At 37.9% G+C, this 27,760-nt stretch overlaps 1 protein-coding gene across 1 annotated transcript; it reads right to left on the minus strand.

Annotated features, from left to right (window-relative positions):
- Window positions 1-8,010: 8,010 nt before the first annotated feature.
- On the minus strand, window positions 8,011-22,943 carry LOC122657756. Its single transcript, XM_043852553.1, has 2 exons — window positions 22,763-22,943; window positions 8,011-8,353 (listed from the first exon to the last, which is right to left on the minus strand). The coding sequence occupies exons 1-2, from the start codon at window positions 22,870-22,872 to the stop codon at window positions 8,146-8,148; spliced, it is 318 nt and encodes a 105-aa protein (XP_043708488.1). The 5' UTR covers window positions 22,873-22,943; the 3' UTR covers window positions 8,011-8,145.
- Between the last annotated feature and the right edge of the window lie 4,817 nt (window positions 22,944-27,760).

Genomic DNA, 27,760 nt, shown 5'->3' on the forward strand with positions numbered 1-27,760 from the left:
ACATGACCTACGACCTGATATTTACTATACTACTAAGAGAGACCTTTTTTGTTACACTGTAGCTAGCAACCTTGTTAAGTCAGCTCACTTAACTAAGTCTATGTACATGGTTTCTTTTTAGTTGATTAATATAATTTTATTTTCTCATAAAAAAAATTTCACAATTAATAATTTGTACCAGAACCAGCTCCTAAAATCATCCCATGTAATATGGAATCATCTCGAGACGGTTTCGATTCAATTCAATTTTACACTCTTAATTGGGAATGAGATTTTCATAGTTTGGGAAAATCCATCCCAACAACCAAACCTGGCCTCCTCCTTTCCCCACACCATTAAAGCACCACTAACGAGTAAGTCTCTAACTGTTGTTATTATTATCACATATTTATGAATTAATGGTTAAAACTACTCCCAACTTTTACCAATTTTTATCCATCCAGAGCCATCAAGACCCTGCAAGCCTGCAATGAATGAAGGGATTATCCTTCACCGTGGATGGAGGAATATTGCCCCCCATTAGTGTCACAATAAAGCACCTATTAATGCGTTTAAGCGTGTAAGTCATACAATACTTATCACCTGTGCGGGTCATGGGAAGGATGTGTCACTATCATGGTTTGTAATCTTGGATTGGATTGGATCGGATCGGATCGGTATCTGTCGAGACCAATCCAATACACGGTACTTACAAAGGTAAAAAAGTAAAAAATATTTTTAAAAAAATACCAAGATTAGGAACCATACTCACTATGAAGGTATTCTCCTTCACCATTGGTGGAGGAAAACTGCCCCATTTATGGGTTAAAACGTGTAGTCATACAAAACCTACCACCTGTGCGGGTAGCAGGAAGGATGTGTCACTATCATGGTTCGTAATCTTGGATCGGATCAATCCATATTAGTCATATTGGATGGATCAGATCGAATCAGTATGGGTTGAGACCAATCCCAAGATCAATTCGATACACCTATATAGACCGACTATTGTTAAACATTCATAATAAATATGTGGGTAAATTACACATCACCCTTTGATTTTCAAACGAAACTCAGATCAACCCTTGATTTTTGAAAAAACTCAAATCACTCCTTAGTTTTGACCCCAATATGACAAATTAGTCCGTACCGGTAGTTTTATGGTGTTAACTGATGAAGGAAGAATAGTATTATAAATTTAATTCTAATGTTTTAATACAAAGGTAAAATAGTCCTTTCACGCCAATAACTAACAGTAGACTAACACCATTACTGTAGAGGGGATGATTTGAGTTTTTTCAAAAATTAGGGGATGATCTGAGTTTCGTTTGAAAATCGAGAGTGACGTGTAATTTACCCTAAATATATCACTATCGTATGGAATCAAATCTACAAACACTGAGAATTGTGAAGCATTGAATTATGGTGCACGATCGCCTACGGATTAAGACTTTTTCGTCACTCAGTCCGAGTCACGACCCACTCCAACAAAGCTTTTTCTCTCTATTGTGGAATGATGACGTCTTCAGCCTTTCGTCGTCGATGATCTAACCGTCCGCTAATTAACTCGGTTGGTTCATCCATCCATCCATCCGTCCATCCTCATGGACCTGCATGGGCACTCAGCAGTGGGCACTACTAGGCTGTCATACACCACCCCCTCTCCTCTCCCCTGTCTCTAGTCTTCATCACCAGTAAAAAGCAAGAAAAGAACAAAGTGCAAAGGGAAGAAGAGATTATAAAGTCGTAAAGCATCAAAATATACATAGAAGAAAAAAAAAAGAAGCAAAAGCAGGTTCCGTTGAACGGGTTTGTGACACGGTTTTAAAATACATTGTAATATGTGAAGGTTAATCATCACTTCTATGGATATTTCATGATCAATGCACAATCAACGTGAGACTAAATTTCGTGACATAACATGAATTGAATTGTATTTTAATATATCATATACATATACAAAGTCTCTCTTTCTCTGCGCGCGTGAAAGGTCACTGTAAAGCCGTAGACATTGCTATAACAAAGTAGTCAGCCCCATTATCAAGTTGAAACTCTAATTAGGTAAAATGAATAGATCGGACACTAATTAGTGGACCTGGATTCTTATAATAAAGCCCACTTTATCTTTCTTGTTTTTCTTTTCTCTGTAATGCTACGCTTAGTTGCCTTCCCAGGACCAGGGGGAAAGGAAATCTTGACAGAAAAAAAATGTACGCAAAGGGGTGCCCTATGCTTGTATGGTCTCAATAATTAAGGAAAAAGAAATACGAAAGCAAATACCATGAGAAAACAACTGGGAAAGGGTGGACATGCATATAGGGTTATAAACGGACCGGATTCGACTCGGATAGTGCTATATCGGGATCCGCATCTGATTAGTTATCGGACGGATTCGGATAATGCTAAACAGATACGGACACGGATACGGACACGGATATTTTATCTGTTTACATGTAAATATAGCTTTCCGGATAGCTATAGCCTATCCATATCTGCATCTGCATCCGTTTAGCTTTTGGACGGATTCGGATAGTGCTAAACGGATACGGAAACGGATTTTGACTATTCATTTACACCCATATATGCATATGCATGGTTTGCATTGAGTACAGTTGGATGGGTATTTATTTGAAATGACCAAATAACCCGTTCCCCCTATTAGACAGGTTCAATTGGGGAATCTCTCGTGCACAAGTCTTGTCCCTTTCTTTTTGGCAATAGTTTTTATCAAAGGTCGTACACATGTGCACGACTTGCATTGAGTACAGTTGCATGAACATATATAATTGTCCATCCGAAATGACCAAGGACCCCTGGCCCCTACAAGACAGGCTTTATTGTATAATCAATCCCCTTCATTAGTATGCTAAAAACCCTAGCCTAAAAGGCTATTTAACACTTCAAACTGTGCTAGCTACCCATTGTGAGTGGTTGCAAAAATATATACACTTTGGATCGCGCGAGTTTCCTTCAACCATGGTGGGAGAAAACCTCTTAAGTGACTACATCTAAGTTTTAGATTGGATTGGAGATATAAAATTTTGATCATGTACATTAGAGGGTGAAAGTTGTGGGCAACATTCCAAAAAATTAAATACGATGAATAAAAACTTACCGGAACTACAAACAAACGCAAACGGTCAAGTCAATGATAAACATCATATATAGCATTACGAACCTGAATATAAGAACCTTAAAAAAATCGGTGGGTCTGAGTCATGTCATCGCTCACCTTAAAAATTGAAAAGTAAAAATCCCATCATCATAACAAAACATTTTGAAAATAAATTAAACTAAAGGATACAATGCATGGTATGCATGAAGCCATGGAGAAAACACAAAGGAGAGACAAATCATGGAAACTTAAGAAAGTGAAACCTTCATGTAAGATGGAATATATATATATATATATATATATAACACCAAAAAGAAGGAAATCAAAGCACTAAGATAACCTATAGATGATCTGCAAAATGAGGAACCATATAGATGAAGGAGAATAGAAGAAAGGAAAAAAACTAAAGTCAAAACCATCACTCACAACATGAAAGAAAGGATAATATAGAAATATATAGATAGCATCATTGTAATGGCTTTGAAGCCAATATTGTGTCAGCCACCAATATCTAATGAGGGGTAGAGGTTGTCCACAACTCAGAGAGGGTGTTAGTTAACTTCTCAAAACACTCAAACTCGAGTTTTATATTAGGGTTTCTACTAGCATTACGTACTCTCCAAGGACTTCCAAATTATAGTTCAAAACTAGTTTTAAACATAGGGGAATTAAGGGCTATTTAAAGACCAATTAAGGAGGCTCCTCAACCCTCCTCTCATTGTGAAAGATCAAATTCTACCAAAGCCATTAGAAATATTTTGGGTGAGCTTGAGGTAGTTAGTGGTTGAAGATCAATGGCTCACAAAGGGATAAAAACCTTTGAACCAATTATAAACCAAGATTAAACGTGATAAATCATGTATTGGGACTTTCTTGGGGGCCAAGGAACTAACCTAGACAGGTTTTGGGCTATTCCAAATATTAATGTGAAAGAGAAATTTCGAATCATGATCACACCATTACCAACAATAAATCTCATTCTTGTTCTAATTATGATATTGGTAATCAGGATTTCTTTTACTCTTTCTTTTAATCATCGGTTTTAGCTAAAGACCAACAAAGAGAGAGACTGAAAGAGATACAAACGAGGGTGGAGATATGGTAGATGTGGTATGAATGGATGAATGACTATGTAGGTGGATCAAACATGATCGTCATTTCATCAAGCTGTCTCCGTACCTTAGACAAGGTAAATTCCTCCTAAGCTAAATGATGATGAGATCTTCATCGATAGTTTAAGCTCACTCGATTATGACAGAGCTGTGGATTCTTGCCCTAGCTATTCTTTCTCTCTTCTACTTATATCATTTAGACTTGATTTCCTCCTTTTATTTTCTTCACACCCCCCCCCCTTTGACCTTTGATCATTGTATTTTATTTTATTTTTCTATTTTTCTTCATTTTCCTTTGATTTCCATTGCAGTTTAATTTTTGTTTCCTTCAAATCCCCTTTTACCTCTTGCCCTAATTACTTCTAGTGGTAAGCTAAAGGTAGGGCAAAAGAGGCTCCACAAGAGTAGGCCAAGACTCAAAAGGATGATTAATTAGCAGGTTTTACAAACCTAGGATTATGTGGGATAACTAGTGGCCAAAGATAGCCTCCCTTAATGGATTGAGTAGGATAAGATCTTATCTCATGATTTATCGTCATTGACAATTGATCAGACGTATGAAAAACTCAATACCTTTTATCATTGAAACTTTGATATCTAACTTCATTATTAAAATAATAAAACAAATATAAAATAAAATTTACCCTATCTTTTATAAGCAATGCCATGGTACCACCTACACGGTTGTTTATTTTTTTATTTTATTTTCTTTTAACACCACACACTCTACCAAACTGCACTAAGCAATTGTTCTGGTACACTTAAATCTTATCCTTAAGCCAAAAGGCCGAGAAATGACTTATTGCCTTTCCATGGTTTCCCTAAAGGCTAAAGCTATCTATTTGTTAAACTGGGCATGAGCTCAATTATAGATGCTATAGGGCAGCCCATGTGTAATCGGGTTGGGAGGACATCAGCATTGTACGAACCCTAATAACTTTTTTTCCCCCAAAAGAAGAAGAAAAACTTATCTTATCCTTGGTCAAAAAGGCTGAGAAAGGGTATTAGTGCGTTGCTTGCTTGGCCTAAAGCTATTATTTGTTGCCCTTATTTGTTAAGTGGACATGAATTCAATTATACATGATAAAGAGCAGGTCATGTGTAATCTGATCAGGTAATAAAGAATTTGTTCGCCTTTTCATATTGGGTGGGGGATTTGGTTGACCGTTTGAGAGGACAGTGACATTGTATAAACCACTGACTTGTTTTTTCCCCCTCTAAAAGGAAGAAAGGGGATTTGGAACACCCAATCAAGAAGCTTTTTCTGAAACTAATGGAAGTAAATCTTTTTTTATTATTATTTTTTTTTAAAAAAAAAAGAAGGATTCTTTGAACCACCAGTGTTTCCTATGCCTCTTTACATACGATTTTTTTATTATTATTTGAGAAAAAAAAATGAATAGAAAATTAAGGACTGTCAATAAGAAAATTCTATTAAATAAAAAATCTATTTGAAAACTTTATATCTAGTAAGAGTTTAAGTGTATATATATATATATATAAAAACTTTCATTTCTATTTCAAATTAACTTCACTTCCATCCATATATATATCCCTTTTGATTGCAACTAGATGAAACCTTAGAAAACTAGTGATATCATGATCATCAAATTTATGATCCACAAATACAACTATATATAAATATATAGATAGATAGATAGATAGATACATAGATAGGAGAGAAGTGTTTTTTTTTTTTCTTTTTGATGAGTAATAGATGAATTAAACAAGTAGCAGCACATAACAAAACTAAAAACAAATAACATAAAGGGCGAGGGTTCTTTGAGCAAGCAGGATACTCTTCACCCTCTCACATAAACATTGTTTATTTATTTGTTGAAGGAGAGAGAACAAAACAATTAAAAAATAAATAAAATTTAAGGAAACGCAGTCTACGTCTTAGGCTCAGAGAGCCTATTCCCTAACATAAAATAGAATAGGACAAAAAGTAAAGGGATTTTTTTATCGACACCCCTCAAGGTATCAAATAATTTTTTTTTTATTTTACTTTTTTCTTACAATTGTTTTACAATGAGGGTAATATGATTTCTTCACATTTATATTCGAAAAATGTGCATAACAATAACACATTTTGATAGTAATATAATGATATACCACTTTCAAATTTTTTTTGTTTTCTTGAAAACTTTTTTACATCTATCTTAAAGAACTTTTGGAAATAAGACAGAAAGCAATTAAAAGAAAATGTCTAATTCTAAATACACCTATAGAGGTCTCATTTAAGTACTCCCAAAATTAAAATTAAAATTAAAAATTAAGAATATCCCCCTACTTAGTTAAAGGTCCAAAATATTCCTTACTTCTTAACATTCATCTCATGGCAATTATGGGTCCTAGTGAAGGAATACCTCGTTCGCGGTAGGTGAAACCTCCTGGAGGGTGTGCGTCAACTGTCTCCCATCTGAATTGTATATTCAAAGGAAAATTAGGTTAGAATGGCAGATTGTAAGTATGCCAAATGATTGAGTTTGATACGTAGTAAGACCATCCAAGGCAGAAGCAAAAAAGGAGAGCTAAAACAAAGGATTTCCAAACAATGGAAATCTTCATTTGGATCTACTTTTTATCTTCTCGTTGAAATGTTGAAACAATGGAGGCTACGTGACAAAAACCTATGGAAATCCTTCGTTTTTCTGATATTCACCTGCTTTATGTTCTTTCTTCTCCTATACAATGGAGAGGATGATTCACATAAAAAAATTAAAATAAAATATCCAATAGAGTGGATATGGATTGCAAAATCCATTAAAAATAAAAGAGGGAGCGTTCTCTATCAACAGCATGACCCCTACACATGCACAGGGGCCAATGAGAATGCAAGCACACACATCATGGGGCAGGATTTTCAACTTTCACAAACAGCAAAAATGTACCCATTTGACTTGTTTATAAAGCAGATTGGACTACCCGATTCCAAAAGGTGAAACAATAACACATCAAAATACCAGTTAATGGGTCCGCCAATGCTTCACCACTAGAGGCTCTATGTAACTAACAGCTGATCTTTGCAACTAGACATCTCTCTCCCTCTCTCTATTATGTGCAATTTATATCCATTCTTTAAAAATAATAATAATATTAATAATAAGGGCAAGAGATCGCAGTCTGATCTTGTCTGGTCGGGGTCTGAGTAATGTGGGGGCCAATAAGAGCATGCGCAAGAGCATTTGATTAAATATGATTTTTAAGTTCACTAGGGACTGAACAGTAATTTCACATAGTCGTGTCTGGACACAGGAACCAAGCGACTGGTTAGCATTCTTTTTCCCTAATAATAATCTCTGGATATTACTTCATACTGCAGAAACCTGGTTTCATTGACTTGCACACAACTCAGACGTGCTGGACTCAACACTTTAACTACGACGAGCTGCATACATCAGAAGAAAATAAGGAAACTTGGAACATCAACTGCTAACTCCCTAATACCCAACTAAAGAAAGAGATTATCCAGAACCATTCCTCCAATCTTTCCATGCCCTGCAGATCAATAACAGAAATACCACCATTGACAATGGCCTCATGGGCAGTAGTAAGGATGATATTCACAAATCTTACCCCTGAGATGTGTCTCCCACCCTAATGAAGGTGCTGCAAACAGAGGATTATAGATTTTCTCAACACACAAGTTCTTGCAGACAGTCATACCAATTCCCTACTCCAGTGTTTCCGCTTTACCCTTTTTCTCTCTCTTGATGGGCGTAGGCTGGTTTTGTTACAGCATGAATTGGTGAATGTCCTCTGCAACATTACCCTCTCAAATAATCAATCCGTCTCCCTTTGTTTCAGCAAAAAATAGTATGAATGTAATTTTTTACTCAACTTGATTAGTAAATACATATGCCATGAAAAAAAAATGGACAAACCTTTACACCAAATTTGGACTATATCTTTCAGAAGGCTCTAACTTCCCTACTATTACATGGATAATGGAAGAAGCATTCTTCCTTTCTTCCTGCGGGCCAATCTTACTTGTTTTGTAATTTTCATGCACACAAGCAACATCATTGTGACGCATATTAAGATAAATGCTAATCGCATATACCTAAAATATAAAGAAACTGCTGAAAAAACCAGGAAAGCAAGAATTATGAGTTCCCATACGACATAGATTACACCATCCGCCCTGCATACAAGAAAGCAAGTAGAAGCAGAAGTATTGTCAGGGCTAGTGTTCAAAAACAAAATTTTAATACGCAGAGTGTATACATCTGAAAAAGTGTTGCATTATAGACTTCAGAGTACCGAAAAAGTATACAGGCAATCCAAGTTGAAGGATTAAAATCCTAGATGTTTTAGCAAGTATTTATAAACTAATTTATCTTTTGAATTTTGGGAGCAGTAATGGCATAACAACAGAATTTTTTTTTTCCTTGAAAAACTCAGATTGGGTTAACAATACCATATTACCTTCTCACGGCTTTATATAATTCTCTTTATTTTGATTTCATAAAAACTCTCACAGACAATATATCCCCAGGACCACATTCACAGACCATTTGCCAGTATTTGTTAGCACTAAACTTTGTTGCTTCATGGTGACCCATACAGTCTAGAACTTAAGATAGGCCACTAAGTTTAACATGTGCCTATGTAATGGTGTCAATTGGGACGGTTCCCGGTATTCGGGACGGATCCATACCAGTACCAAAGGTAAGGATGTCAATCGGTATGCTTTTGGGATACCAGTATTGTTTCAGTACGGTACACTGAACATATATGATATACCCATACCGATTCTGTTCTGAATACCGATTTGGTAAAGATATCTCATACCAATACCGTATCAAATCGATTCGGTATTATTCGGTACAGGATCAATATGGTAAGGTGTATTTTCAGTATTATGTCCATACTGATACCGTACTGAACACCGACTCGGATTCGGTACAGATATCTCATACCGACACCATACTGAATTTATTCGGTACGGTTCGGTATAGATAATTCAATACATAAACAGTTTCAGTATTCAGTACACATTGACACCCTTAACCAAAGGTGCCAATCCCAGTACCATCCCATTTAGTAAACAGGATCAAACCAAAGTCCCAATCCTGATTATTAACGGGACCATACTGGTTCCTAGATGGTTCTAAGCCCAATAAAAAAGGAGGGAGAACTTTAATGGTTCTAAGATGGTTCCATTATTAGAAAACAACTTAGAATACAAAGTAACATCTGTGTGGTACTCTCTCTAATGCCAGTATGAGAAGAAAGAGCATCAAACTTTTGCATGTACTCAGATACAATCATGGTCCCTTGGTGTAGGGAGTTGAATTGATCCTGTAACTGGGCTCTGTAATGCCTGGGCAAATATTTCTCTCTCAAGTCATATCTCATTTCACCCCATGTAGTGAGGGCATGACCATCAAGTTCCATGTCCCTTTCTGCAGTTCGACACCATTCTTAGGCAGGACAAACCAGCTTGGTACGTGCTTGTTGAAGTACTGTTCATGCGACACTGTTCACGTGAACAGTGATTTGGTTGATATGTGTATCTTCTATTTTCCTAGTCCTAGTTGGGGTCCTAATTTCTAATTATGTCAAGTCCTAATTCTACTATGAGTTGTTAGTCTTAGTTTCAGTTTGAGTTGTTAGTTCTAGTTCTTTTCCTATTGTAACTTGGAATCCTATCATGATTAGGAATTCCTAATCTGATTAGGAGTTCCCCTTTCTATTTGTAATTTCCCCTCTATTATAAATAGAGGGGCTTTCCTATCAATAAAAACAAGAAGTTATTATTCTCTCATTCTCTCTTTTTTCTCTTCTCTCAAGTTACTGGTTACAGGTCCTAAGTTTTCTACATGGTATCAGAGCTAGGCAACTAGTGATTGATTCTCTCCAAGATTGCTGTTTTGAGAGTCGTTTAGGGTTTCTTGATTTTAGAAAGAAACCCTAGTTCATCGAAGAAGAAGAAGAAGAAGAAGAACTAGGGTTTCGTACATTGAGTTGTTGATTTGATTTGCTCAGATTCTGATCTGCCTTTTATGGAGATCTATTTTCTGCAGTGTGTTTTTTTGGAATCGATTGCTGTTCTGTTTGAAGATTCCTTGGAGATCGATCAAGGTTATTATTGGGAATAACTCTTTTTCCTGGCCAGTTTCAGATCTGGTTCTTGTTTGCCGCTGTTTTTATTCGAGGAGTTTTATTCCTTGTTGGGTATATGATACGCTGCCGCTACTACGATACCACTGCTTCTGCCAGACTCAGTTGCAGGTTTTTTTTCTTCTCCATCTTGCAAGGGTTTCCAATCTGGTTTTTTGAAGAACAGACATCGATTTGCTGAATTGATCTGTTGGAACTTTTGTTTTTGCTGCTTCCCCAACTCTTCCCTACTTTACCATACCGTCGGTTCAAAGACGAAGGTTTCTCGGTTCGACTAGATCCTCTCCTCCTGAGAAGCAAGTGAACAGAGAAGAAGTTGTTCTTCGATTTCTGGTTTCCAGGGTTGATTATTGTTGTGGGAAATTTTATTTGGATCGATTCATCAATTGTCGCTGCTGTTGTTTACTTCGATTGCTATCGAAGGTTTGTTTGTGGAATTAAATTCTGGTTTGCAGCTGAATCGATTTGATGCTATGGTTGCTATCGGTTGATCTTGTTCGATTGCTGAAAGTTCTTCGTTTGCTGGCGGTTCCCCGATCTGGTTTGGATTGATTACTGCTAGGATTGAAGACGTGGTTGAGAATAAGACTAACTAGTTTCCTGCTGGGCTGGTTGCGGTGTTTAGTGCTCTGGTTGTATGGTGTTTGCAGCAGCTATGGTTTTCCTCTTCCCTTTGGACTACTTCTCTTCCTTACGAGATTTTGATGGGTGGCCGTTGCATCCACGACTACCGCCCCTAGTTTCGTGAAGGTGACGATGGGGTCTCGAGGTTAGTGATTTGGGCAGATCCTTTTTTCCACCTTTGTTGGTTTCGTCCTGAGCTTGAAACCGTGGTTGCGTAAAGGTTTCAATCTCCCTGGTTTCTCTGTCGTAAGGTTGAAGACAACCTTCGTAAGTTGGTTTATTTAAAACCTTATTTTATGAGTTCCAATAATACCCTTGTCTTTGTCTCTTATTCTCTTTTATCCATTTTTTACATTCCTTTCCTAGCTTACCCTTTCTACTAGGGAATTAAATTATTTTCCAAATCTGTTCCCTTGCTTCATTATTTTCCAATAACCCCTTGAAAATTTTTGGTTATTTACCAAATTGCCACCCTCCATAGCCATTCACGAAATTTTGGTTATTTTACTCATTGCATCCCATTGCTTTTTGTTTACCAAAACCCCTTGCAAAATTCTGGTTATTTACGGAACTGTCATTACCTTTAAATACATTCCCCTATTTGACTACCCAATTGATCCTTGAAAATTCTGGTTTATTACCAGTTTGCCCTTTGGTTTGGTTTGTATTTAAAAATGGATTTCCACCGAATTATAGCCATGCCATCCTTTTTTTCCAACACCGTTCCCTTTCAATAATTCTAATTCCCTTCATATCCCATACCTTTGGTATTTACCCATAACACCTTTGGAAACTTCTAGTAAATTACAATTTTGCCATTCCTTCCTTTTTTCATACCCATAGCACCTTTGGAGAATTCTGAAAGTTTATACTTTTGCACTATCTCTGACATAATCTCCGTTATTTGTCCACGTGTACTACTACACGTGAGGGGGGGATTATGTACAATACACCTGCAGACATTGCAGAACGCAAAACTTGCAGGAACATTGATGCAAAACATAGAAGATCAGTTTTCTCCACCATTGCCATTGGGTATCCTTCGTTATTGGGTTGAGTTTGTCGTAAGGGGGAGATTGAAGTATTGAAGAGTATTGAAGGTATTTGGTTGTTGCCTATTTGAGGACTTTCAATTGGGTTGATACAGTTTTTTTTCTGCTGCCTGATTTAGTTTGTTTTCGCTGCTTGCTGCTCTAGTTATTTCACGTCAAGATTCTAAGTCACTATGACAATCTGAGATTCATCACTGGATAGCTATTGAAGATCGTTGAAAGGTGCCTTTTTTGGAAGACGTTCCAATCCCAGTTTGCTGATCATGTCTGTCCAAGTTTTGAAGATCTATTTTTTCAAGTTCTTGAAGGTTTATTTGGGAGTTGCATTCATATGTCAAGCTTGATTCTGCCGCACCTTAGTTTTTTTTCCCCATTTTGTTCAAGTTGGGCATTAGTACCTTGTATGCGCCCACTTGAGGGGCAGTGTTTGCATTATTATGGAGTTCTTTTTTTTTTTTTTTTTTTTTTTCCTTTTAGTTCAAGCTGGATCTTCTTTCTTTACTTATTTGTATAATCCAGCTTGAGGGGGAGTATTGAAGTACTGTGCATGTGACACTGTTCACGTGAACAGTGATTTGGTTGATATTTATATCTTCTATTTTCCTAGTCCTAGTTGGAGTCCTAGTTTCTAATTATGTCAAGTCCTAATTCTACTGTGGGTTGTTAGTCTTAGTTTCAGTTTGAGTTGTTAGTTTTAGTTCTTTTCCTATTGTAACTTGGAATCCTATCATGATTAGGAATTCCTAATCTGATTAGGAGTTCCCCTTTCTATTTGTAATTTTCCCTCTATTATAAATAGAGGGTCTTTCCTATAAATAAAAACAACAAGTTATTATTCTCTCATTCTCTCTTTTTTCTCTTCTCTCAAGTTACTGGTTACAGGTCCTAGGTTTTCTACAGTGCTAATTTCATCTTCTGGTCTTCAGGCAAAGCATACCAATCAAATAATCATCAAGGGCAGCAAGCCAATCATAAAATACCTGAGGATCATGGTTCCCATCGAACTCCTTCAACTCGAGCTTAACCTTCTGGGTGTCATACCTTCGATTAGGTACTTCATCTGTAGTAAAGTAGGATCTCAAGTACTCTTCAAAATTAGGCCTCCTAGGCTCTTCTCTGTTTCTGTACACCTGTCTTCTCTATGCCCATCTCTGTCATACCTACGCCTGTCCCTGTGATCTTTGTGATCTCTATGACCTTTGTATTCCCTGTGATCTCTGGACTGATCTCTGTGATCCCTAGATCTATCTCTTCCTAGGGTCCCTTGTACTTTTGATTGAACTTGATATCTGTCCTCTTCTAAAGGATTGTTGTTGTCCCTAACAAGTGTGACCTGTCTTTGCTCAATTATTTGCAACCTTTCAGTGATAGTCCTCTGTTCAGCTCTAATCTCTTCAGATATGGCCTTTTGTTCAGCAGTGAACTTCTGAAACAATTCTAACATTGCAGCCAAAGGATCAGTTGTTGCTAGTAAAGATCTGTCATGCTCATCCATGGCTCTGAGACCACTTAATGTAGTCCTAGATAGATGAGAGATCTACAAGGAGCCAAGTAACCAGGACCTTCCAAACAACTGGCCGATTGGACAGGTTTAAGGACTTAGATCAAAATTAGGGTTAGGTTTTAGGGTAATGGGGTCAAGTCTTATATGATATATGAAGGTTTAATGATATGTGAGTGAAGATTTAAGAATTAGAAAATTAGGGTTTCAGGTTTCGGGTTCAGGGAAGATGATAGTAATGAAATTTAAGGTTTAGGTAAGGAATTTTGGGATAGGCTTGGGGTCAACTGCTAGAGGCAGTGAGGGGATAGTTCGAGCGTACTTTGGAAGGGTTTTGATGGCTGGATTGGTCTAGGTAGGTTTTTAGGGTTTTACTGGAGTTGAGGGGGATTAGGAATTTAACGGTGGGATGGGGCTGTAAGCTGGATCGAGTGTAGGGTGTGGTGAGAGGGGGCTGTGATCCAATTTTGATTGGATTCTGATGGTAGAATAAGGTTGTGGGAGATTAAGGATCTAATGGATCGATGGTTTTTTTTTTTGGAATTGGGAGCTTATATATATATATTACTGGGGGATGGGGGGGGGAGGCCCCAAGGAGAGTTGATCTTATAACCTCTTACTTTTGAGGTGTTGGTCTTTGCTAACTGAGCAACCCCCTTGGGGTATGGATCGATGGTTTTTAATAGGGAATGATACTAAGGATAGATGGGGTTTAGGATGGAGGATTAGAAGAAGGTCGATTTCTGAAACAATAAAATACTTACTTGAACAGGAAATCTTCAATGGCAGCAACTATGAAGATAGAATTTAAGTTCTCCCGATCTACAAGATGCAAGGAGATGAGTAGAAAATCCTCCCGGTCTACAAGACGCAAGGAGTCACTTGGAGATCCACCAGTCCCTTCACCTTGATATTATTCACAAGGCACACTCAGGATGGAGCTAGGCAGCAGCAACAATGCCAGCAAGCAAAAAAACTATTTTTCAAAGTCTGAATTGTGGGGGAGCCTCCCACCATTTATTTATTTATAATTTGGCCTAAGGCCCAAATCCTATTATAAATATGAATCACCCTCTACATAAATCATGGAGGGGTGGGACAACTTAACTTAAAAGCTAAAGCGTATAAGATTCCCTAACTACCAATAGGAAATAAAGCACTTAACAACCAATAGGATTAAATCACTTAACTTGAACCATTGTTTGAACCGGTTCAATTTAAGTTTACAAATTTACTGGAAAATAAACTAAGTATGGAATGCAAACAAACTAAAACTAAAATAACTAAGTATTGAAATAAACTAAGGCTCCAACAGTCGGTCCTAATCTTAGGACTGCTTCTTCTTCTTGCAGATGTTTGGATCTGCATCAACTCTGGTGGATGATATCTGTTTTACATGTTCTTTGTGCCCAGGAACTGACACTGACAAATCAGCAAGGTAGCTGCGGTTGAAATATCCTTCAAATATCATTTAGAGCATTGTATGTGGATTGAGATTCATATTTAAGTTCATAAACTCGACACCTCCCCAATTATAGTCATCAACTCTGAGAATTGATCTAAAACAGACAAGGTCATGGTGCCACTGAGTTTTAAACAGTCAAGTCAGAGTCTCTTTGTTGGAACCCAACTTATAATGGATCACGGAAGGCAATTGCACAGGTAGAGAAAGTCAGAGAGATCCCCAGCCGCTCTAACTGTTTCCTTAGGTCTACCGTTTCCACATGCACCCAGGGTGCATAAGTAGCTAGTCATACAAACCAAGACAAAACCAGTAGCTTCGCGGGAGAAAAACAAAGAAAGAGCTGGCAGGGTTTCTGAGAGGGGTGGTGATGCAGCTCCAAGAAGGAAGAAGAAGAAGAAGAAACCCTAAACTTAGGGTTTAAATAGGGAGCCGTAGGCTAGGATTTCTATTTTTCATACTTAGTTATTTTTCTGTTTTTTAGATTGAACCGGCTTAAATTTGTTGCATCCAATTGGTTCAATTGGTCTAATTTAAGTGAAATGTTCCTATTGGCTAATAGGTTCTTATATCCTATTGGCTAGTATGGAATCTTCACTTAAGTTAATTGTTCTAAGTTAGATTCTTTTATTTTTAAGTTAGTACGGGTAGTTAAGTCATTATACTGTTTTAAGTAATTAATTAGACTTAAACACTAAATATTGTTACACTTTTGAATTAACGGCATTATAATTTCTATAACATCTAAAATCCCTCGGCCACCCTGCCACGTTGCTCCTCACGTTTTGTGAAGGAGAGGCATTTAATTTGTAGTAGGAATTGGCCTATGGCCTTATTATAAATATAAGAGATCGTGGGAGGCTCCCCCACAATTGAAATTTGAATTAAAAGACTGTTTTCTGCTGCTGGCTGACTGCTGCTGCTGCTCCTTGCTCTTCAAGAGTGTTTGCATCCTTGTGAGTACATCAAGGTGGAAGGGTGGGTGGAATCCTGCGACTCCTTACGCCGTGACGGCTGGGAGGGTCTCTCTTCGAAGGTGATTTCATCCTTCATCCCTTAACTTGCTGCCGGTGGAATCCTATGGTAAGTTGAGATTTAAATTTCTGTTTTTAGTTTCCTTCCCTCCCCCATTCGATCCCTCTTGTTTTTCTATTTGAATTTCCAAAACCCTAGATCATCTAGGCATTATCCAGCCATCATCCTACCTCTGTTTTACACCAAAATCAGAGCACAGCCTTCCCATACCATCTCCCCCACTCGACCAGACTTGCTGCCCATTCTGTCCAGCCAAACCCTAAAATCCCTCTTATCCTTTAAACCCTTAAAAACCCTAATTTTCTGCTGGGACATATTCAGCCATCAGAAAACCTCCCTGCTGCAGCCGAACCTTCCCCCTAGTCCCTCTAACACTCGACCTTAAGCCCTGCCCCTGAATCCTACTGTAAACCCTAGTTTTGGCTATTTTCTTAATTTAAAAAACCCTAAATCTGCAGAATTTTGAAACCTAACCAAATCCAGATATTTGTATATCATAATGACCCTCTAAACCTGCAGATTAAAACCCTATAAACCCCATTCCCAAATTCCCATCCTAAACCCTAATTTTGCCCTAAAACAGCCCCTAATCAGCCCTAAACAGCAGGCTTACCCTAAGCTTGGTTCTACTTGGTTCCTAGTGGGATTAATCCCTATTCTAGGACTACATTAGGTGAGGCAGGAGTTGCTGAGGGGGGTGGAAGCAGGGATTGTGAAAGGATGGGAAGAGGAGGCAGGGCGGGGCAGACAGGGGCGAAGGGGAGATGCAGAGGGCAGAGGGCAGAAGGCAGGGTAGGATTGCGGCAGGGCAGCGGTGGGCTGCTTGAGGAATACGGGAGGAGGGAGGTGGGTACCAAGGGTAATCTGGGGTTTTTAAAATACCAGGAGAGACGGAGAGATGGAACTTTGGTTTTCTGGGGGAATCAAAAAAGAAGTTTAGAGTAGGGGGGTTTGACTAAATATATGTTGAGTATAGAGGAGTGATAGTAATTGCCCCTTAAAACATTTTCTGGGCATAATCAATGTCCAACCTTGCCACTGTCACATAACTCATTCAAGCAACCCTAGCACAGGATATCATGATGTTGTTCATATAAAAAAGAGCTGGTTTGAACCATAATATGTGGGTTCTGATGAAACAGTGAACCATTCCCATCGGTTGTCATCAAGATTTGTGCACAACTACAACAACAGACATCTTTTGTTGTTTCTCTCTGTTGAGAGAGAGTGATGCAGTTGCATTAGACATTAATCTCATAAGGAGTCAATGCAGGACCATGGTTGGTGTGGTTAAAGTTGGGTTAGTCTAGTTCAAATCTGGTCTGACAAATTGAGTAATCACCGGTGTCCGGATTCAATGAATCTGGCCAGCTCAGAGTTCAAGTCGTTAGATAATTTACCAGCACTATTTCTTTCAATTTTATTACTGTAATATTACTTGTAAAGACTGAAATAAAATAACATAAATTTGAGATCTGACCTGGATTTAGTTTTCAGTTGTTTGATCTCTTTAGGACACCCAAACAAGGTCTGTGCAAGGAAGAAGTCTTCTTTTTCAGGTTGGTTTTATCTTTTATTTATTAGTCAAGAGTTTGGGTGAGTTTGGATACAATCGCATGTGCAGTTTATGAGTCAGTCTACTCCTATTTTTGTAGCCTGTGATAGGATGAGATTTCCCTTATCTATTTGGGTTAATTTTAGGTAGTTAAGTCAATCCATATTACTCCTATGGTTTCTCACGCATGGGAGTTTTCTTTTCTGTTTTATTTTATTATTTAAAGAAGTGTAAGGCTGTTCAGCCCCCACAACTTGATTGAATGGATATAATTAGCTTATTTTGTTAGTGTGGTGGTTGCCTCCTATATTCTCTCTCTTGTCTCTCCCCTCTCCCTTCCCTCACGTTTTCCCTATATTCCCCCCACCCCCATTCTCTGTTACCAGATCTAATGTAGTCCTAGGTACGTAGGAGACCAACTAGGAGCCAGACAACAGGATCAATAACAAAAGGGGTTGCTGGTTCGAATGGACAGCACTAGAATATAGGTTAATTCTAGGATTAGGGTTGGATATTGGGAAAGGGGTTTATAGGGTATTAATGGGCAGGTCTAGAGGGCTATTATGGTATAAAAAGGTTAGGGTTTGGATGAGTTTTGAAATTCTGCAATTTTGGGCAGAATTGAATTTTAGGTCAAAATTAGGGGTAAGTTAGGTTTAGGTTAGGGTTGTCTTATATGGTAATGATAGGCAGGTGTAGGGAAGTCTAATGGTATAGGTTTTATGATGTTTGAGTGAATGGAAGTAGGTTAGATAAGTTGGACAGCAAGATAAGGTTATTGGAGACAATTCCTAATGGAGGTAGGAGTAAGGGGTTCCAGGGTTTAGGGTGATGGGGGTTTGATGAAACTTGGATCAAGTGTCAATAATGATGTAAGGGATATATGCTGAAAGTTTCGTTTGAAACTAATGGACAGATTTGAAGTTATGAAGGAATCCTAGTTAGGGTAGGAATGAGAAGAAGAAGGTTTAAACAAAGTTCAGATTCAAACTTATTGGGTTTGAAGAGATCTTCAATGGCAGCAGCTTTGAAGATGAACAATGGGGTCTCCCGATCTACAAGATGCAAGGAGATAAGTAGCAGCCCTCCCGATCTTCACAATGCAAGGAGTCGATTGGAGATCCACCAATCCCTTCACCTTGATATTACTCACAAGGCAACCTTGATATTACTCACAAGGCACACTCATGATGGAGCAAAGGCAGCAAGCATAAAGCTGAGTTTTTATTAATCAAATTCGTGTTCAATACTTGGCCCCCTTAGAACCTTATATAAAAGACTCAAAATTAGACTTAGACACTAAAAAGGAATGGCCTAACCCAATCCTTAACCTATTAGCTAACTTAAACTGACTAGGAAACTGAAATAGACTCAAAATAGAGTCCTAATGACTTAAAAACAACTTAAACTACTTAAAATAAAGAAGATTCCCTACTAGCCAATAGGATCACTTCACTTAAATTAGACCAATTGAACCAATTGGATGCAACCAATTTAAACCGGTTCAATTAAAAACACAAAATAAAAACTAAGCATAGAACTAAAATAAACTAAACTAAGGCTCCTATTAAAATCCTAGGCTTAGGGTGGGTTCTTCAATTCGAAGAGGCTAGGATCTGCATCAACCAGATCTGAAACTATTCTATCAGATCTTGCACGTATCAACCATCAAATCAGAATTATTCCCCTCTATCTTTAAAGCAAGCCCATCACTAGCAAATCATCTCTCTGATACAAATTCCTTGGTCAAATCTTCGTTTATTGTTCTGGTTCTTTTTTCACTTTAATCACTGAGTCAATATCCAGGTAGAATTCTTCACTTACTTCAGGCCTTTCATACTCTGTTTCTAATGTAAAAGACCAAGTCACAGTGACCTAGTCCCAAGCAGGATCTCAATAATAATACCCAACAGGTTCTAATTTCAGACTCTCAGTCAATAAAAGAAACCAAAATCAGTTCTGTAAACAGTAGGTATTCAAACCCTAAATAATCGTCACTAGATGGGTTTAATCACCAACTGAAAGTAGACCTCGAAGGGCTGATCAAACCCTGGAAGTCTCAGTCTCTCAGACTAAAGGGGTTACAAGCTGCTGAGATATTGCAAACTAATGAAAGTAGAAACTAGGTTCAGATTAGAAGGTTAAGGAATAGGACTCAAACCATCAAGCAGATCTAACCCAAATTGGGATCAAATGGAGGGGATATTGATAGAAGTTTGTCTTCCAAATATTTCTGGAAAACAATGGAAACAGAAACAAAGCCCAGGCGCAGGTGTGATTTGACTGTCAGATCAGCAACTTTGATAGCAGCACTTGGGAACTTCAATATTGATTTCAGTAGATGATCTCAATTGTGCACAGGAAATAAACTCAGAGTAGGGATCAGAAATCGATGAAGAACTTATAAGAATGCGGATAGGGATAGGAGGGGTTGGCTATCTCAGCCTGGGCAACTCACCCGTCTCATCCTCTCTCAGGACAATGCATTGCAAAACAGCAATATAACTTTATTCATTAAATCGTGGGCTCTCAAGAGCTGATTACAATGTTTATATAGCCTACTGGCTGAGACAAAAAAAAATAATAGAAACTAGAAACTAGACTCTAACTAGGATTCCCAACAAAAATAGAAACTAGACTCTAACTAGGATTCCAAACTATACTAGGATTCGCAATTAGGATTACAACTCAAATAGGGAACTAAATAAAAGTCTAATAAAATAAAACATAACAACTCCTCTAAGGCAGCTGCCCAGGTGGGGCCCATATCACTGTTCATTTGACAGTACCCAGGTACTGCTCTCGTGAACAGTAATTTTGTGAACAGCGTTTTGCCCTTTTCTTCATGCCTTGATCTACATCAGTTTCCCAATTCATATACGCTGTTTTCTTAATTTTTGTGCTCCATTTCTGCTGCCACTGAATTCTGCAGTCATCTTCAGTTGTTCTAATAATTACAGTTTCCATTTTGTTTTCTGAAACCTTGTTATCCAGCACCATCAGATCTGATTCATATTCCCTGTTTAAGAACACATCGACTGCTATTCTGATATCCTGCTTCTGAAACCAGGCAATCAGACCTGTACCCATCATAAGGACTGAGAAATCAGTTCCTATTAAACTTGAAGGTAGAGGGACACCACAGGACCACTCAATCTGGTTTTCTGGTCCAACAGAGTTTGGCTTATAAAGCTCCAGATTTTCTCTAAAATCCCTCGGTTTTTTCTCAGTTTTCTTGCGCTTTCAGCTTCAGATTTCTTTAAACTCTGCTATATCCAATTCATGTTTCTGTTTATGTCTAATCTTCACATCAATTTATTCTACCTTCTGCCCTAAGCCCTAGCAGAATTTCATACCCTAAAATCCTAATAAGGGATAGGGTTTTGGTTTGTGCATTACCTTGTCACCATCTTAACCTGCTGTCCATTCCCCACCCCTGAGAAGAAAAAAAGTGGGGTTGAGGAAGATAGCCATGTACAATCAACATGAGGATACAGCACATACCAATTACTTCTCAAGACAACACAAGTCATTTTGGGTGAAGAGAAGGATCCTCATAACTGAGTTGTGTGGTTGTTCTTCTCAATACTACCTTTTCTTTTTTTAAATTCGAGGGATGACTTCAAGGGTCGTAGAAAAGCAGACTACACAAAAAACATATCTGATCAACCTTGAGGCATAAGTTCTTCTCAGATTGGAAGAGAATGATGAAATTTGAAGAGACATATGTCCATACCACATGATCAGAGGTTAGAAATGAAGAGATGACAAAAACAATGAAAAGCGAATTACTAAACAAAATGGAAAATACTTGATCAGAAGTTAGAAATGAAAGGATAACAAAAACAGTTAAAAAAAAGCAAATTCCCAAAAAAATGAAAAAGTGGCCTGTTTCGACAGTAATGCTGGTTTGGGTGGTTGTATTTGTATAGTGGAAATCAGAAGCATCTACATATACAATGTAATCAGTTTTGGGTATTCAAAGTGCTTAAGGTTATAACAGTAATAGACAATTATGTCTTATATCTCTTAAACTCTCCCCTAATTGGTTAAGAAACCTCAAATGACTAAACAAACAGCATAACATATGACCAACAACGTTCTATCATCCATCCTCAATACTAAAATTCAATATTCCAACTTCCAATGCCTATGCACAAGCATATCAAATCTTCAAAGAGATCAGCATTTTGAATTATCAACAACCCCTGCACTTAACCAGATGGACTCATTAATGATCAAATTTGTTCATGCAAATGGAAACATCACAACTGATGGAAAAATGTGGTCATGTTAGTAGAAACATCAGAAGTGATGATGGTGATAACATCTGCATTCTAAACCATCCGCTCCATGTGACCAATCAATGTATTAGAGCTCCCAGTTCTGAAGTATTATTTTCTAAATTCAGTTGAAAATAAATCCGTTTAAGCTCTTGCTTTAATCAAACAAAGTCCAATTTACTTTTACCAATTCAAAGCTACTTGTCCCTGTATGCTTCTCCCTTTATTAACACAACTACCTCTAGCTGTTTATTATACATGTTACAAAGCTTAAGAAATCTGGCCCTAGAGGGCTGACACTTCCAATAGCTGAATCCCTATTTTCTTCTCTCCTTTTTTTTCTTTCAAAATTTCACACATAATGGTTTAATTTTTAGTTCACAAGACTTAATTCCCTTGATCCAACTCCTAAAGATATTAAAAATAATCTAAGGAGCTAGTTTGATTATTCCCAACCCATCGCCACAAATCAATAAAAAATACCAACCAGTGAGATCTCACGAGAACAAGTACAAGATCAAGATTTCTGCATCATCCTCGAAAACAATGATCTGATTTTATTTAACAATCACGGGATGAGATTCACCGGAGGGTTTAACTACCAAGTTTCAAATGTTTGTTCCTCTTTCTTCACTCTCCCGAGTATTTCAACAATTACTACAGGAAATATCACCCTAAGTAAAATAGTTCCAGTTCATCAAAATACAAAATCATCGGAGGCACAAAATTGAAATTTAGAGGAAGTTTTAAAAGGAAGAAGAAAGAGGCATGCAAAACCATAAGCTAATCTGAGTCGGATGCAGCAACCGGGATGCCCAAAAAGGATTCAAATTTAAAGGTTTAGTGATAAGAAATAATCAAACAGGGCAAAATATGAAACCCTATATTGGGGAAATTATTTGGATCTTGAGTTACCTTGAAATGGGATTTGCAGTAGACGTGAAAAATGAAACAGAAGCCCAGTCGTGCTTAGACCGAATCTGATACTCTCTAAGCTGTTCCGCTAGATTCGAACGCGTGATCATGGCGTTCCCCCGATCAAACTGGAACTCGTCTCGATCAGAAGACTCAGTCCTTGGAAGTCATAGCGAAGGAAAACGCCTCGTCGGCCTGACAGAATGGTTGAAAGTGAAAAAAAAATTGGTAACGAACGGTGTAATAATTTTGAACGACATTAATTTCGCTCCAATATCTATCACGTGACAGATCAGATTAGCACAAATTTCGTGGGCAGCCAGCAGATTGAGCCTAAAATACCATAATCACATGTAAAATACGGTTACAACTTGAAACTACGGGTGAAACAGGGTAGGGTAGGGCCGAGAATTTTAAAATCCTAGCCCAATCCTGAGTTCCTCTTAGTTCAACTCAAGCCCAACCCGATCCTAAGTCAAGCTAAGATATCTTAGTCCGGGTCCAACCCTGTCGGACCCTGATTTTTGTCATTTACATCATCCTATGCATTAAAAAAATGAGACACATATAATTGGGTATTGGTTTGTTTAAACTCAATTGACTATTGGACTTTTCTTTGGGTTAAAAATTGAGCCCAATCTTAAAATTGTAAATACTTTCGTTCAATATATAATTAGTTTTTTTTTTTATAAATCAACATATAATTTATTTTTTTTTGTAGAAAAAAAGGCTATTCATTCATGCGCACCCAACGCCAAACAAAGGATATCCAAATACATAAGATAGATAATGGACATGATAAACACAAGGAATAGATAAACAATATCCAAAACCAAGGAGTGGAAATTGACTCAGTCTCACATGCCATTGATTGGGTCATCCAAGCTAGGGGTCGGTTCACAAACACTTCCCTAGAGAACAAGCTGTAATCACAGCTAAGATTCGACACATGCACTAACGTGCCAAGAAAGGGATCCTCATACGTGCCGAAAAGAACAAATCTACACTGCCCACGCGTGCCGACATACAACCACAACCTACTTTCAAACAGACATGCCGAATAGGCAAAGGTCTGATGGATCGATGAGTGGAACTTCGATTGATGGCAAGAAGACCACCAAAGTTGCTGCCACAACCTACTTTCAAACAAATCTGCCAAGATCTGCTGTATCGGCGAGTGGAGCGACATCTAGCGACAAAAGGTGGTTGGTGAAGACTGAACGGTCGTTGAGTCATCCAAGCCGATGGTAGCCACGGTGCCATCAGCACCAGAATCGGCTTCACCTGCAAACACACACACACAAAACAAAAAGAAAAAAGAAAGACCTCCGAGGTGGTTATCGACAATGGGGATACAAAGCCAGACACTATAGACAAAGTGGGTGCGATGATGCAGGGTAAACATGACGAAAAAGCAAGGCTTGAGATCTGCGTCAATGGCGGTAGAACTCCCAACATCGTCGGCTCCAACCCCCTCTTCTGTACAATCGGACAAACAGAAGCACAAATCTAAACATATCATTAGGCCGATAAATTGAAATGAGATGAGTGATGAGAAAGAGAAGAAAGGGAAAGGGAAAGGTAAGGGAATGGCGAGTGAAAGAAAGGAAAGAAGGTAACGGGGAATACGAAAAAACCAAATCTGGTTCAGATCTGAGAAGAAGGAGAGTAAAAGCGTGATGTCGTTGACGAATACGGCGGAGATCTAAAATAGATCTGAAATAGATCTGAGAAGAAGGAAAGAAGGTAATGGGAAATACGAAAAAACCAGATCTGGTTCAAATCTGAGAAGAAGGAGAGTAAAAGTGTGATGTCGTTGACGGATCTAGCGGAGATCTGAGCTGAGGCGGTGAGAGAGTGTAAAGAAGGGAAAGGAAAAAAAAGAAGAAGAGGACACGCCACTGGGGCGGAAGGAATCACGCCACTATGGCGGAGACAAAACACGCCACAGGGGCAGAAGGGCTACATTTTGAGCCGATCATTCAAATGTCAGTGACCGCTGCAACTCTATGATGAAGCTTCTGTTGTTAAAATTTTCCTATCGAACAATTGACCCATAACTATAACCAACATATAATTAGATACTAAACAAAAAGTGCAAAATTAAAGCAATAAATTGTGAAGCATAACCTAACATAGAGCCGGGCCGGGCTGGGCTCGAGGCCTCAACCCTGGCCCAGCTTGACCCTAACCTAGGGCCTGAAAATTTCAACCCTTTTTTCCTTTTTCCTTAACCCGTCCTTAGGGTTGAAAAATCCAGCCCAGATACTATTTGAGCTCAGTGCAGGCTCAGGTTGACAGGGCCAAATTTACACCTCTAGTTAAAATAAAGTTGTTCGGTGGAAATAAAGCTTCAGAAGTTTCATTGAATAAAAAAGAGTTTTATGACTTTTATCCACGTAGTAAAGGATATGGCGTTACTATAAATCACAAAATAAATCTGAAGCATCCATTTTTTTAAGGTTTTTAAATTTAATCTTTTTGTTTCCACTAGATGGGACTAAGTGTGTCAAACCCAAATCAAAACCTAATCGAATCAAAATCGTCAAACCATTTAATAAATGGTTCGATTTTGATTTCAAATTTGATATCATTTAATTTTGTGAATTAAATCAAATCGAACCTTTAAAACCAACGGTAAACCATTTAAAAATGAATAATATATACGTAGTAAGTTAGGTCATTCAGGGTTAAAATAAATATTATTGTAAGAAAAATCAAATCCCACTTAAATTTTAAGAGGCATTTCAAAAATTTTAAATAAAAAGTTATAACGTATAAAGAATTATAATAACCTTATAATTATTATAAGAAAATATATAATAATAACTAATTCAATTCAATATTAAGTTATGGGAAAAGCTGTTTGTAACCACCTTGGTTACAAGTTATTGTTGTAACCATGTTTTGTTTTCCAGTTATATCCTTCATTTTATATACCATTCTTCGTTTAAAATGGATATGTTTCGCAATTTCCCCCCTCTACCTTCTTTCTTTCCCCTTCTTCTCAATCTCCGGCTCCTCCTTCCTTTCTCCTTCTCCCTCTCCCCGCCCTTGCTTCCCAACCTTGCCCCCACCTCCACCTCCACCTCCACCCTGATCTTGACCCTGCAACCCCACCCCCCGTTGCTCTCTCTCTCTCTCCCATGCCACTGATTTGGTGCAGAAGACGAATACATTACAAATTGTGAAGCAAAAGTTATATCGGTTACTGCTGGGATTATGGACTGCAGGAATCCACTTGCTACTGAGATGGACGAAGCCATGGCCGAAGTTTGGGTTGCAGCGGTAGAAGAAGTATGTCGGTACTCGGTGGTGCCCGTTCGACCCTGATCTCCCTCTATCTCTCTCCCAGTACGAAATTACTTCTTTGGTCTTTTAATATATTGCTGCAACATTTTATAGAGGGCAAAAGAGTCTGGTTATGGAGTCTGTCTCTATAACATGCTACTCATAAGTTATATATTTCAATAAAAGTTAAAAGAGAAACAACTTGTTTGAATAAAACTTTTAAAAATCGTTTAAAAGCATTTAAAACCATTTAAAACTGAAAACCATTGAAACAAAAATGTTTAAAACCGAAACTGGATCATTTAACACCCTTAGATAGAAGTGTGCACAATCCCAATTCCCAAGTCTTGCATCCAAGCCTCCACCAAGAACATTTCTTCTCTTAAGCTTAAACTTGCAAATTGTGAGGCGTTTTCACTACATAAGAAAAAACCGGAATTAGATCTTTGAAATGATCAACTCAAATAGATGCTCATCATAAGTTTTTTTTTTTGCCTCCTCTTCCTATTGATCCGAAGCATCTAGCAGCGCCATGCCAGTAGAAAACCAAAACTCTTAAGGGTCTACAATCATAGGTGATCATAGATCAATTTACTCAAATAGGGGCAAAAGCAAGCCTTTGGCTGGTATACATGCATGAAGGTGGCATTGCGATGTAGGGATTTAAAGATATAACTGCAGAGTTGTTGTGAACATAGATATCCATGGGTTGAACATGGAGTTGATGCCCATGACACAAAGTAATTACGAGTCCATTAAACCGAGGTGGATTAACAAAAGTATGTATTCGTTGGGAGTAAGGGTGTTAATCGGGTTGGTTCCGGTTATTTGGCCCGATTTTATTGTGATTTATATTTTGACAAGTTGGAATCAAAATCGAATCGAATAGGAAAAATTGTTTTGCATTCGTTTTGGTTTCGATTCTTATTCAATTTTCATTATCTAATTTACATGTGGTTTGTATTGTCGATTTTGGAAAATGGTAATGAAGACAACCTTTGCTTTTCAAAGTTCAAACCTTATATATTATCATGTTTCCCCCTTCTTTTCCGAACTCACCCCTATCATATTTCACATGTCTATGTGATTTTAAAAAAACATAAAAACACCCCCTCTTCATTCCTCATGCTTTTTCTTTTGAGTAAATTACACTGCCACCTCTTGAGATTTATGCCAAATATACTGTGATTCCCTGTGTTTTCAAAATATACACCCAATACCCTATAAATGGATGGTGTTAAATATAAAATATAAATGACAATTTTGCCCTTCAATTAGAATAACTCTATTCTAATTTTTTATTTTTCTAACATAAAAAATGGGACCCACCACACTATTTCTTCCTCTTCTTTTTTCTTCTTCTTCTTCAACCACCACCCCACCATTGTAAACCGAGCATATGGTGCAGTATTATCCGGGAATGCTGTCAGGGAGAGAATCATTGGGGCATCTTGGTGGAAGAGCAAAAGATTGTGATGAAGGTATTGAAGATCCAGAAAGCTAAGGAAAAGCAAGCCCTCAGAAGCTGAGATTGTGAGAAGGGAGGAAAAAAATCAAGGAATGATTTTCTGATTTCAGTCTTAAGTCTGTTAGAAGAAAGTGCAAGACAAAAAGAAGAAAAAAAAAACCCCATTAAAGATTTGAGACCATCTTCAGTTCGAATACCCATTACAGGACATCTGAACATGGATGGTAGTTGAGTGGGAA

Source organism: Telopea speciosissima, chromosome 4 (assembly GCF_018873765.1).
Source record: "Telopea speciosissima isolate NSW1024214 ecotype Mountain lineage chromosome 4, Tspe_v1, whole genome shotgun sequence".
Taxonomy (NCBI): Eukaryota; Viridiplantae; Streptophyta; class Magnoliopsida; order Proteales; family Proteaceae; genus Telopea; species Telopea speciosissima.

Bases quoted from the DNA above. Each gene is read 5' to 3' on its own strand.
- LOC122657756 (XM_043852553.1), bottom strand. From the start codon at position 22,872: ATGATCACGCGTTCGAATCTAGCGGAACAGCTTAGAGAGTATCAGATT. The intron at 8,354-22,762 runs GTAACTCAAGAT...TCTTGTATGCAG, and splicing joins ACTGCAAATCCCATTTCAAG to GGCGGATGGTGTAATCTATG.